Below are 14,579 nucleotides of genomic sequence, written 5' to 3'. Positions count from 1 at the left end.
CATAAGACATTTCAAAGAAGAAATAAAAACGCATTGCAATGCAATTCAAAAATGCACACTGTAGCCGAAATCAGTTTGACTCACAAACTGTTTACTAAATAGGTTGAATGTCTATTTAACATACGATCTGTGGTTTAAACAAGTTGTTTTCTTCACCCCCTCCTCCCAAGCGTAGGCAGGTTGCCTGCAGGATGCAGGGAAACTGAACCTGCAGAGCGCAAAACATCATACTTTGACGATGACGAATGACAACAAGACCTACATTATAATTTCATCAGCTGTTTATAGCTGGCAGTTGTCCATCAATGTGATGTTTAGCATGTCATCCTGAAAAAAAAAAACTGCACGGAAAATTCAGTTTAGATTTCAGTGACTGACTGCCATAATGCCAGACAGCACAACAACCAATTTCAGGGGAGAACATACCAGCAACATACTAAGCCAGTGTTTCAACTTAACACGCTTCCTAAATCTTTGATGACATATGATTTAGTGCAGTAAATATATTTTATATGTCTCCTTTCAGGCCTAACATTCAGATTCCTGGATTTTAAAATTTTGTAGGGACCTGCAGAAACCTCAAATTAAAGTCCTGTTCCCTTTAGTGTAGCACAGCTGTTCCAGTGAGCCAACATGCACAACAGCAGCAAATTTACTTATTGTAGTATCACTGATAACACCTGTGTTTACTCTATTATTTCATGTCAAAATGGCTGCTGTGAGATCTATTATAAAGACTAGATCGGTATAGCAACTGTAAATGCTAAGCCTGTCAACATTACTTGCTATTTATCAAAGGCATTTATCTAAGACAGGTTTGAAAAACAGTTGGACTTTCATCTGCATTCTTCAGAATCCTACCATTCATTAATGCAATATCATTAACAGCCTTAATCCAAGGCTTCTATAGAACGACTATTAAGTTGTCAAATTCTAATGCTTCCTCATTGAAAAGGTCCTAATCTTGTGTGCATCAACATGTTTGCATGCCACACAAATTGTCAAGTTACTGCATGAAAGATGGCACCCAATAATTGTTTACGGCACACACCCATGTATGTGTGGACTCGCTCCACATGTTTCTGTGAAGGTAAAGTACATTCATATAGAGAGCCTCCTCTGGCTTTGTTCACTTCACCATGTCACTATTCCTTATTAAGTGAAAGCTTTTCAAAAAGCTGTGCAGCCCCTCTATGCCTCTCTTTGCAATGCAAATTGAGACGAGGTATACTCAGGGGATTCTTGTGTGGCAGCCAAGTTAAGAATTGACCTGCATGCCAGATCATAATCTCAGAGAATGAGAGATTGAAAAGGATTCCTCAGCGTAGTTCCCTCTGGACTGGCAGACAAAGCACAAAGGACACCCCTTTCTCCCTGCCTCTTGAATCAGGTATCTGACTCCCAAATATTATTTTCTTACTCTCTGTATGGGGTTTGAAACACATGCTGCTGCATTCTCACCACTGGAGTGACTTCTGAAGAGCTCCATCGCTTTGAAGCTATATGAAAAATACTCAGAAACATTCCCTGGGAAGTTCTTTTTAAGGCTTGGGAGGACAGCGCAAGAGAAAAGACACAGTAACAGTGGATGTCCAGTAGATAAAACTGTCAGGGGAGAAGGGGGATTAGATAAGCAGAGACAGAAAACAGACCAAAGGAAGAGTGGAGGAGTAGCTGGTATGTTTTACAGGAAAGCTGTGAGTTATGTGTGTGTATGTGTTTTAAGGGAGAGCTGGTCATCATAGCTCACCTTTGACCGTGGCGATGACTGTTCCAGCTGTACTGAGGATGTCCACAGAGTTGAGGCTCTGGTGTTTGTTGATAATGGCCTTCAGGACTCGCAGGAGCTCCCCAAGACGCTCATGGACCGCATGATGGAGGCAGTCCTGGTGCTCTGTTAAGTTAGAAAGTCACAATGCTTTGATTATATTCAGTCTACCTTGTAATAAGCACAGTGTGGCTGCATTGTGGAGTAGAGGACTCTCTTAGATCAATAAACAACATCTATTATACTGCATGTAGCTGAAACACAATGTGATAATGGATGGTTTTAGTATGAGTGAAGCCTACTGGTTTTACCTTAGCATATCATTTACTACTTAGACCAAGCCCTTACAGTAGATGCCACTGCAAATGTGAAAGTTGAATGTGGTTCATGAACTACACTTGCACGAAAATAAACATGGACTGTCATGTCACATCAATCTATAGAGGTAGGGCTGTGCTGAATGTCATCTTTTTAACATCTGAAGTTTCTATTGAGGTTTTCAAATGAAGGTTCAAATGTCTATTATATTTTAAACAAAAGCCTCAATTTGAATAAAGTGGTTCATCAGAGTAAATTAGTTTGTCTTTTTCTTATTCAATCAACTTTCTTTCTACTTTAATGAACATATCTCATCAATTTCAGTAACATAATGTAATTTATGGTCCTATTAGTTTGCTAGACAACCCCGTCAACATGGGTACGTGTCTCCCTTTGTGTGTGACTTGTTGAAGAACAAACAGTTTTTTCACAGCTGTGAAAATGACGCTGTGAATGCCAACATATTTTGAGGAGAAAATTTTCGTTGGATAAAACAAGCTGTGAATTTTCAAAATAACTGAATCTGTTTCAATAAATTTTGACATTACAATGCTCTGGAATTACTGGAATCTAATTCTACAAATGGTCTAACACTAATAATTTTAGTGTAGACTAATATTTATCTATAACTGTGCAAAAATACTGAGTTTAGACAGAATGAATAGTGAAAATAAAATGCTGAGCAGCATTCAAATGATGATTTAAAATTTAACATTATGAAGTTTCTAAGCTTTAAACTATCCGGTACAGCCCTTAATAGAAGTAAAATGTTGAGAGCAATATAAGGAACAACTTTTAGAAAAATGCAAACACAATTTTACTGTTAAACATGATGGTACTCGTAAAGATAGTAAAAACGTCAAACAGTGCCCATCAGATATCAAGCACTAAATTCTGCTTGACAGCTACTACATGATCCATAAGCCTTGTTAACCTTTGACCAATAAGATGATAAGAGATCAGTGTCATTCAGTGCACCATTGCTACAGTAAAGACAAGTTGTTGTACAATTTTCCAGATTCATTTTGCTATTAAACATGAGCTATGTAGAAACTTTTCAGTGTTCCATTTTAAGCTAAAAAATCTGTCTTCAGTCTGAAAAATGCTTTAATTATGGGACTTTAATTGTATTTCACTACTGAGACTTAAGAATTTATCATATACTATAAAACCTGAGCAGGTTGGACCTAGAACTCAGCCATTTAAAAAAATCTCCCTGCTTTAAAATGAATGGTGCAACCTCATTGGAAACAGGATTACTACATGACATTCCAGCTTTGTTGGTTGAAAGAGTGACCATGGAACCCATGTCAGACCACTGTCACCCATTCACAGCAGTTTTTGTCAACACTGTAGCAATCAATGGTTTGTCTCTAGGCAAATACATGCAGAGGGACGGCACAAAAGAGAACCTACACACAGAACTAAAATGGTGCTAACCTGACAGCTAAGTGCATAAACAAACGTGATCAACTGGGCCCTTCCTGCACTTAGTTAATCGGTTAACCAAAGAAAACATCTCAGGCATGTGGCTCTGTGTATTAAATGCGACTTTACTAACAGTGAGTCATCACCATATACAAAGGGACAAAATGCACTTTGCTATCAAGTAACCTTGATAATGTGCTTGTGGCATGGTTGAGGAGTGAGGTCATGAAAGAGAAAATGTAAATGAGTCGATGTACTATTGTGTTTTTTACTACTTATTGGAAACCTACTGAGTACTACAGGGTAGTGAGACACAAAGATGACTCATAAAAGACATAATGGTGAGGCAAAGCATCCCTCTGCTCCTCTGTCCCACAAAAAACACACACACACAGACAGACATGCATAATTGGTATTTTGACTAAAATATGTTCCCGTCCTAGGCTGTAATCATACTGCTTGGCAGGTTGTTATCATTTCATGCTTTAAATGTGACCATAGTCACATCTTAATGAGTTTATTCTTGCTCACATCTCCTTGCAACTTCCTAGTAAACAAAGGTTAAATAAAAGAAAAAAAACACACACAGAGACACACACATACACACACACACACACAAACACACAAAGAATGGATACAGGCAGTCAAAGCCACATTTTGTGCTGACGATCACCCCTGGATTACCCCTTCATGGAAAGGGGGATCAGAAAGACTTTAGCTGTCTCCCATTTTTTCTTTTATTCATTAGCCCTCTTTTTTGGAGTGGGACAAATAGTGCCGCCAGTGGGGCTAATAATGCTGGGTCTGTGTGGCCGCCATGACAATGCTAGCTGAGGCCTGACCCGGAAATCCAGCCAACTGACCAGCAGGTGACAAGTTCACATTGACCAACGGGTCACAACATCACAACAATAATCAAACATCCAGTATGAAGCGCTGGCAAGACGGCAAAATATGTGGAACAAAATTCACCCACTAACTGTCAACTGCAAATATGTTTCAACCTTTCTTATATGAGTCTGGAAGCCCCTATTATACCCTTAATAAACAAGACATGGCCGTCATATTGTGCCAAAAGGCCACACATGACAACTTAAATGCAGCCAATCAGCACACCCTGCAACTCAACAACAGCCCACTTTGCATTAGCCCAAATATCTGGAGTGATTAGATGAAGTGTAATAACTCCAGGAAATAACACCGCAACAAGGTCAAGAGGTAATTCCAGGTGAACATCGGGCACTTGCAAAAGATCCACAAATAATAAATCAACAGACTGCTTCTTAAAAACCCAGACACTCCAAAATGATTACATAAGACGAGCACAAATCCCAGACTGTTCCACTACCACATGAAGTGCTCCATGCCAACATGCCCTGCTGCTTCTAGCTTGCCAAAAAGCTTCTCCACAGGACCTGGAGAGTCCTATCCTTCACCATAGCGACCATCTTCATCCATCTTCATCAGATGTCATGCACAGCTCCTTCTAGTGCCAAGGACCTAGTGGTTTTTGATGACGAAAGCTTCTCATCCTTTTGTTTCAGCTGCCCAACTCCCCACGAGGCAGGAAAAGAGCCAGCGGTGTGCTTCTGGCACAGTCACACATCAGACCAAGACTCAATACTTCTATACAATCAATGCACATGGGCACACAGACAAGGTCAGTCTCTTTGTTGGTAGCCTGGATTACTATGTCACTTGAAAAATGACTGTCTGTACAAACCTGAGCAAAGCAGAAACTGTGCTAAGTGATTCTGTAGTGGTATTACATATATCACTACATTTCCACTACCACTACTATTCAGTCCCCATCACAAAGCTTTTGAATGCTATTTTACCCATTTCAACTGGCACAAATTTAACAAAATCTTGAAGTAGAGAAGTTCCGACACCAATTCCAATACCTGAAATTTGTGTATCGGCCAACCAATACTGAAACATAATGGACGTAAACATGTGCGTTGTGTTTATATAATATGCTAGGTTTTTTCTTGAGTTTTGGTGAGGAGTGTGAGCCACTGCCGATGAACACAATCCAACCTGCACCTCCTGGAGCATTTTGGCTTAAAAGGAAAAGGAACCTGGACAAGAACCACATTGTATGTCAGTTATATCTAACTAAAATATTATGTGTAGACATCAAAAATTTTGATGCATCGGTAATCATTTTCTAATCACATAAATGCGTCTCTGAATCTGAATTTAATCAAATTCAATCAACTTGTGAGGTACAAAGACATTCCTGTCCTTACAGGACACTGCAGCAAAGTGTTAGGGTCCTGTTTCAGGGCTAATAAATAAAGTGGTATTGGATTAGTGTATAGACTCGCATACTCGAAATGCCCAATTTGTTAATTTTAGGTTGTATCAGAGGGATTTTTGATACTGGTATCAGACCAACCCTATCTTTAAGTAAAATACTTCCAAGAAAGTTAGTTACTGCAAAAAAGATTCAAACTGCTATAAAATATCTATCATATTTTCAAATGTTTTTGCAGTGTTTATCCTTCATTGTAAACAGAACTCAGACCTCTTAAAGACCTTATCTCTCACAACCTTATACGGGAACCCCAACCCACAATAATTTGATAAGGGTCAAAGTTGACAATGAGCTGCTTCAACCCCTGAGCCCTTAATTGGTCCTGGTCAGTTTAGATCCCATTTATGGACATTATCCTTTCAATGACAAAGTACATACAATGGCCTAAATCATCCCCACACAGGCTATACACCCATTCATCGGCCGAGTAACTGAATCCTGAGTCCCGGAGGCATCAAGCCTGGGCTAGCTAGAGGTTTATTAAGGACGAGCCTAAACCATGAATGCCCACGAGACAGAGGGTCTTCCTTTGCAAAGCTCCATGGGCTTCAATCTTCAATGGCGGTTGTGTGGCCTATTGGACCATCCTAAATGGAGGCTAATTAGCAAGACATTATGGTTGCGTCCACCAGCTCAGCAGGACACGGGATAATGTACAGAGACTGATTATTTAACCCCTCAACTGCCATTCTGGGTGAGAGACAAAGAGAAAAAAGCTCGTTCCCACCAGGGAGGGCCAGTTAAAGGAACATCTGACTAGTGCATTTTGTTTCTGTGCTGGTATTGTCATAAGACAGGAAAGAAAGTTTGGAAAGGAAATTCTGGGAAAAAAGCTGCAATGACAAAAGGTGTTTCAATTTGCAAATATTAGCCATCTGAAAACCAGCAAAAACAAACAAGCTGCCGGGATGGTTTTTCTGTTTTCCCCAGGGAAGACCACTGAGTTTTGCGCGAGGACTTGTTTGAGTGCTGAAAACTCACTATTGTCTCTGGGGCCACTAGCAAACAGAGGGACTGGTCGCCTCATGGGCCTGCCACATGAAGCATTTATGGAACAATAAATCACAACGGCAGCTTTTCACTTTTCACGGGAAAGAAGGACCGGAGTGTGTGTGTATGTGTCTTTGTCCATGTGTGTGATGGTTAGCGGCGGGAGGATTGTAAGAAGTGATAGGGGAGGAGTTTTGGTGGGTACTGGGGGGTTGTGTGTGTTATTTGGGGTAGTACTCTCCCTTGGGATTTGTCCCAAATTTACCCCTGCACCCCACTTCCCTGCTTCAGTGGGGGTTATGAGAGAAGGAGAGAGTGAGAGACATTCCTGGGCATAATAAGCCCTGGTGAATGAAGGCTACAGGGGGATCAGACTCTGATCCTGATGAGAAGGAGGCCGCGGATCAGGAGCTGCTCTGAGGCTGCCAGTAACACATTGCCAGGTTTTTACTTCATTAGCGTCATGGAAACCCAACATTCCAGCCTCTTGTTTGGGAGCGAGGATGGGAGTTGCAGGAGTGAGGGGTGGAGGGGGATCCATAATGAAAACATTGTCGGATCATTCACCATCGAGATGACACCTCAATACCAAAACATTCTGATGCCCTTCTGGAGCAGCGACTCTCTGACATTTACATGTTATGAACCTACATAAGGCCATAGAAAACTTGATAAACATTGTCATAGCAATATTCTGTATCAAGGGCATTAGTGAATCAGTATTTTCTACTTTGTGAGGTATTTCCCTTTACCCCTAAGTCACAGCATTGTTCATATGGGAAATTATTTTTTTGGTACCCCACCAAAGTACAAGCCCCTATCAAAGTCCAATATTAACCTGCAGGGTAAAGCATTATAATTGTCCTGTTTTGCACAGCACAACAGAGTTGGATTTCTCATTGTCACGAAACAGATTCTGACCTTTATTTTTATTCTGACCTGTAGTATATACAATACTCAAAAGTTGTGCAAAATGTCTTAAAAAGGACCACACAGACATCTCCACTGCAGGAATTTTCCCCAGGGACTAAGAACCTTTGGAGGAACTTTAGAGCATTTCCACCACTGGGACAAATTCTAAGGACATTATTTCACTACCCAAAAAGCCCATACATGGGGGACTGAACTTTCCAAAAGTACAGGAACTTACAAGGAATTGCAGCACTTAACATTTCTGAGTGCTTGTAATATTTTATTTTAGCCACCAATTTTAAAAATCTGCAATCTCAAACCAGCTTGTGTTTTGTTTGTTGTGCTTTCACACATCAACATGGAGTTACAGAAAAAAGCATACAACACAGACAGACGATGAAGTCCAGGCCTTATTGAAGTTTTACACTGGGAACACAGAAATGTGTTAACACAACTGGCACTTTTTCATACATCTGTGGACCAGTTTTCCCAAAATCCTATCTTTAGGCTGTGGTGGAAACACAGACAACGTACCTTTGAAAAGTAGTTCCAGCAACTAAAGTTTTGGGTATTTTGGGTGGAAATGAGGCTTGACTCCACTTTGAGTGGGTCTCCTTGAAAAATTGATGATACCAGCACCCTTAAGGTGATAGTACTTCATTTGATATATTTTTCTCAATTTCATGTAATACCCATGATGTGAATATTTTTATCAGACATCACAGGCATGTAGTATAGGCATACTTTTGAACATTATGGTGGCATCTCAGCACACTGAATTACCATCTCCATCAAAATACCACACTCAACTTCATACCACAGACTGTATGGATTGTAGTTGCTGCAATAGTGGGCCCAATCACACGTCGCATTAGATCAAACAGTGCCTGTGGAGATTGGCTGGGAGCAAAAAAATACACATATTTTTTATAGATCTGGGTAGAAAAAGGATCAAATGCAGATATTGGTTGACCGGAGAAGTTTTGATACTAGTTGATACTGGGTATTTTCTGATGGGATTTCAGTCAATACGTTGAGGGTATCAAGTCTTAATACCCAGGTACTTTTTGCAGTTAGTCTTTTTATTCTTTAATAAATGTGTCAGTTTTTCTTTTCAAAGAAAATTGAGAGAAGAAGGATATTTAGGTATTTAGATTTTTTTTTATCAGGTATTTGTGGAAAGTCAAACTAGTTTAAACTCAAGTGTTTAGGCCTAATGTCAGAGGGTTTGTAATACATAACATTTGCTCAAAATGTATCAACCGCCAAAGACAGAAATAGAAATAACATATTTTTGTTGTGCAAGGCCATCAGTGCGAAAGATGCTGATGCTTTTTCTTGATGTGTACCATAAGGCAACTCTCTCACTTTGGGGACAAAACTTCCACCAGGCCCTGACACAATATGACTTGGCAACATTCCTTTTGCCCTGACCCTAGCTATGCTCAGTCATGCATTGCAAATCATGGGAGCAATGTATTATTTATGCTTCAAAACATTTGAGGGAACGGAGGGGTGCTTATTGCCACAAAGCAAGTGTGAAATCACTAAACATGTCACAACTGGGTCCGCAGAGGTCCGATCAAATGGAAGCAGCTCATGGCAGAGGGGGCTAAATAGGATGTTGGACAGGCCAGCCATGACCAATGTCAATCAAAACCTCTCAATGTCTCCTATTGAGTCAGACCACAGCTGGACATTCCAGCTACTCACCCCTAAATAACCAACTAGGGATCTGTAGTGTCAGTTGTTTCAAAGAAATTGTGCATTCATCAAAAGCTTTGGTAAGGCTTGGTTTCAAGGGGCTCCTTTGAGTCTTGCCCCCTTCTTCAAAAGACAAGTAACGAAATGCGGGTCTAATAATCAATCACTGTGTGACTCAATAACCTTTGTTTTGTTCATATGGATTCCTCTTTAATTGGCTGGGGTGAAATGCCACATTCTTTCACATAACCCTCTCACCAGTGCCACATTTTTAATAGTGTGTGCAATGCTAAAAATGACCCCATCGTTTGAATCCAAATTTGAACTATTTGCCCAACTATGAGGGGGTCTTGCAAAATGGGTCCACTTAACCTTTAACACTTGGGCAGGGTCACTGCAATGGGTGGCCCATACATCCCTTGATATCCCCCTCCCCAGCATACTTCCTGTGGTCAGTGGCCCTGGTGCACCTCCGTCGAGAGACCACCGGCTGCCCACTCTACGGATTAGCAGATTACATGCAGCTGGTAAAAGGCAGGGAAACTTTGCCTTCCCAGATCTATGCTTCATTCCCTGTTGCTTCACCTTTGAAGCTCTTTTTCCCATGACTGCATACACAAAGAGCTGGCGTTTAAAAAAGTGCCCTAGGCTAGACACACAGCACCTTCCACCTAGGTGGGGGGCTTTTATGTCCCCGCTCGGCAGGGTACTGCCTTTGTCAGGCTGGTTAGATGTTAGTTCAGGAAACCAAGAGTGAATGAAAAATAATTCTCAATGAAGGCTAAAGATAGGAATACTAGGGAGGAGTATAAGATATGACCACATATTGCAAACTCTGGTAATAAAGATCAGATAAAGAATTGGCAATTATCCTAAAATTCAAGGCTGGATTGGTAGAATGTTTAAGATCTCTTTTTAGTAAACAGACACATTTACCCAAGGATATTTCTCTCTTTAGTCCTTCGCATATCAATGAGATACCCAGTGCGGAGTGAAGAATTTGTTTTTCCCCCTCTCTCATTTCTCTTTGGAGCCGTCTGTCAAAGTGAGGAAAAACAGGCAACCTTTTTCTCTGCATATCCCCCCCACACCACATTGCCACCACCACTGCCGCCTACTGTTGATGCAAAGCTCTGAAGGTTGGCATTCCAACTATGCTTTCTTTAAGAGTAAACTGCAAATCCCCCCACCGTGCAACCTCTAGCTGGCAGCCAAGCTGGTCAGGAATTAGGCTGAAGAGACTACAGTTGCTCCCTGAGCTGTGTTATGTAGGCAAAGGAGCATCAGCAAGCCAGAGAGCTGTCCAACAAGTACAAAGACGGGCCCCTTTAGTACACCTGTCAAGGGGCAGGACTGAGAGGTGAGGGGGCTGAGGATGGGGGGCAAACACAGCATTGAGAACAAGAGGACACTGTTTAGCTTTACTAGCATCCTAATCCTGAGAGAAAGGGCTTTGTGTGATAGAAAGCTTATGGTAGAAAACTTACTCTGATAACTGTCATTTAGTAAGATGTACCAAGTACAACAACTTTTTGTAATTCTAGGCATCTCTGACCTTTTGGAAACATTAAGGGTTTAAGGAAGATGACAACGTTTTATGCATACATACATTTCAAGATGATTCAAGAAAAACAGGGGTCCTCTGTGAGCACAAGGCATGGTTTTGTTTCTTACCATGGTTACAATTAACAGCTTGAGCAGACACAGGCCTTGCATGGGGGTGAAGGTATTCAGGGCCATGGAAGCGGTGCTGATCTACACCTGCCAGTCTTGTCAAAGGTATTAAACATTTTAATGCCAAGGGGCCCCCTGCATATATGGGCCCCATCTCCATTCATTGCTAGTTATCAAATATGCAGCCTTAGAAGCTCCTGAATTCTATCTTAACAAATGGTTAGATGAAAAGATGTAAGTATGCTTTGGCAAGTTCAATCCCACCCCAATAGCTCCACTTTCCTCCCATGCCCTTTTTACACCCCGATGGGACCTAATTTGAGTCTCACAAGACAGGGCAGACCCCAATTGGTCCTGGCTATGCTTCACGCTCAGTCTGTTTACCTCCACATCAAACAGGGCCTCTGTTCCTTTCACTGAGCACAGCAACTGAGCTCCTAAACCTAAAATGTTGTGGACAAAGACAGTGGCTGGTTATCATTCTCTCTCCCATCAGCTCCACTGGCCTTTAACAAGTTATGAGCTGTGCCCAGCATGGGGCTGACCCAGTCACATGCGAGCATGCCCTAAGGTTGGATCTGACAGAAAAACAAGGCCAATTATGCTCTGTATAGACCTTAGTATACAGGGAAACTCAAAAACAATAGATAGAAACAAGATATTGATTAAAAAAAAAAAAAAAGGGAATAAGATTCAAAACTATTTACCAAAATCTCACTCAAAGACTAGTGAACAGTGGGATACTGCGTCATTCCATGAGTAAACACAGTCGGTCACTGTGCTGTTAGAAATTACCAAGTGGTTTTCCATGTGACTAAAACCCATGACTTACCTTGATGACATGCTGAAACTGAAATAAGCACCTGTCACCTGCAGCATCTAACCGGTTCACTGTGGTTGATTCTTCTTTACAAATTCTCTCTTGCAAAACTGACTCCTACACGTTAATAACACATAGTTGCAGTGAGTAGACAGTGGACTTATCTCTCACCACGTAGATATGGCCTGCCTTAAGTCCATGCGTTTGGTTGTGCAAGAGCACGAGAGGATGTCATTTTGCTTCTTGACATAAGGATTTGCAATCTACAACCCCTTTGTTGAGCAGTGAAAGGTTTGTACTTTGTTTTAAGTGCAATGTTTGTTTAGTGTCCTGTAATTTGTTTCCAGAAAAAACTGTCTTTTAAAAAATCATTATATTCAGTAGAGCTGCAACAATTAATTCATTAGTCTGGCAAAATTAAAAATAAGTTGCCAACTACTTTGATAACTGACTGAACTCATGACAATTTTTCAAATAAACAGCTTCAACCACAAAAACATACATTTTGTGCTTTATGATTTCTTAATGATGAGTTATTTATCTTAAACATGGCAAATACTATAAACTATATTGACATTTCATAAATAGCATCCCTGTTAATGGATGCATCAACATTAAATGGCTGTATTAGTGGGTCAATCATTTGCACCACACGTGTTGCCCTGGATGTCAAATTAATGCTGCCTTGCCTGATTCTAGATGACTTTAATCTAATACACGGGTAGACGCAACAGATTCAAGGGCTACTTAAGCTTATTCAGAGGATAAATTTGCCATCTTTGTTTCAAAGCCTTAATCCGAGAAGGGTGATGGGAGGGCCTCTGATCACGCAACCGAAAAGAGGTGTTGGTTAAATCTGCCATCTTTGTTCTGACTTAGAATACTGAAGTACACGCCATCTTTAAAATCCCTACTGCTTTAAAGTTGGACAAAGAAGGTAAACTGTATATAAGAAGCTTTCGATACAGAGTTTCAAAAGCACAGCCCCTCATCATTGAGCTCACAATCCTTGGCTTCTCATGTGCAGTGTGGGAATCCTGGAGCTTTATCTTAGTGTGTGGCAGACATCGACAGCCTCCTGGAACAAAGGTGCCCCAGCAAAAACAGTGCCCATAACCATAAATCTTAGCAGAGGGAAGGAAGGAGAGACACACACAGAGAGGGGAGCTCCCTTGGGTTACAACTTGAAAACAACGTACAAATCTTCAACCACAGTTGGGCTATTAAACTTGACAAGACAGCATGTTTTTGCCACCTGTGTACAGTGTGCCATCATTGCACGCATTGTGAATTGCAAAATGATAGATTGTTTTCTCATAGTTCTCAGTACGTTATATGATTTCATGTTTTGTTTCCCCAGGCAGAGAGGATAAATGGACCTGCCATATGTCACAATACCTTTAATCCCTGGGGTAACAATCCAAAGATCTAACTCTAGTGTTCAATCAATTAATGCTCAGACAATAGCTGCGCCTTTAACCAAAGATCACCCAAAACAATTAAGGTAATGTAATAAATCCTGTTAGGCAGATTAATCAGCAAGATAAGTGTACAAAATGATTAAATCAAGATCTTGAGAAAATTTAATTTAGAGAATGTAACTTGATCTCTAGGAGACGACTTTGAAGTGCTGAAAGAAGACTGGTTGTCTTGTGCTTGTGATAATTTACAGTGGCTTTAAAAATGGACACAGTGAAAGAACCATAAAAGGAACTTTTTGGAGGCAAGAACAAGCTTGCAATGCTTTACAGTGGATCCCAGACCCAGTGGGATAGACTGTCTAAACAGAGCACAGTTACAGCCATTAAGAAAGTCTGGAATGGTTAGTGAAAAGCCCAAGTAGGGCTAATTTTAGGCTGGTATTTCACAAGGGGGGTGATTTAGAATACAAATCACTAAAATAGCATTTGGGCTTTCTCTGAGGACCAACAACAGAATCACTTTCCCACAAGTCTTTAGCATCATGGCAAAATACTCAACAGGCTTCCAAAAAGAGAAAAGGCACGCATTTCCCACATCTTTACTGCATGTTTGAACTAAACACACAGAAATGAAGCCAAAATGCAACTCAATTGAGTCCATTGTATCATTTCCTTTACTGCCAATAATTTGAATAAAAAATATAACAATAGTAACGCTAAAAACATTTTTGGCTCTCTGCCAAACCCGTAGCTCAATGAGTGGTCAGGTGCATTAAAGTCCATCACCTGCAGAACATTTTTAGTAGGGACCTGTTAATCATTAAAACATCGAAGCACACATTCACTGTGAGGAGAGAGCCTCCAAAACCCAGACTGATTAACTGAGAACACTTATGACTCAATGCTTATAACTTGACAGCTGACATGTGGTGGGGGTGGGGGGCTACCAGTCACATATTAACACTGACAAATCAAAACTGTGACTCATGATGATGGAGTTGCAACAACACCTTGCTTTTATGAATGTCTGATGCACAGCCATCCTTCCTAGAAAGAGATTGTGCAATATTTAGTTTCTTAGAATTACCTGTATTGGCAGGATGGCCTAGTGCTTCACCCCTGTGTAAGTATCAAAGAGAGATAAGAACCTATCATCATTACTTTTGGCTATGTCAGTTGATTTTGGGGTACAATTATCGCAGTGCTCAACAATAAGGGTTGCCT

General features: G+C 40.8%; 1 protein-coding gene across 1 annotated transcript in view; it reads right to left on the bottom strand.

The window, feature by feature from the left end:
• arhgap29a (Rho GTPase activating protein 29a) overlaps positions 1 to 14,579 on the bottom strand; it is a 44,777-nt gene that overhangs the window by 22,664 nt on the left and 7,534 nt on the right. Inside the window, exon 3 of the mRNA XM_084746812.1 lies at positions 1,751 to 1,894. Within this exon, the coding sequence (XP_084602938.1) occupies positions 1,751 to 1,894 (144 nt within the window). The remainder of the gene's footprint in view (positions 1 to 1,750; positions 1,895 to 14,579) is intronic.

The sequence above is a fragment of the Lutjanus erythropterus genome, chromosome 21, assembly GCF_056507025.1.
Source record: "Lutjanus erythropterus isolate fLutEry1 chromosome 21, fLutEry1.hap2, whole genome shotgun sequence".
In the NCBI taxonomy this organism is placed as follows: domain Eukaryota; kingdom Metazoa; phylum Chordata; class Actinopteri; order Lutjaniformes; family Lutjanidae; genus Lutjanus; species Lutjanus erythropterus.
The sequence above is the reverse complement of the archived record's forward strand: the minus strand, read 5'-3'. Positions and strand labels throughout refer to the sequence as shown.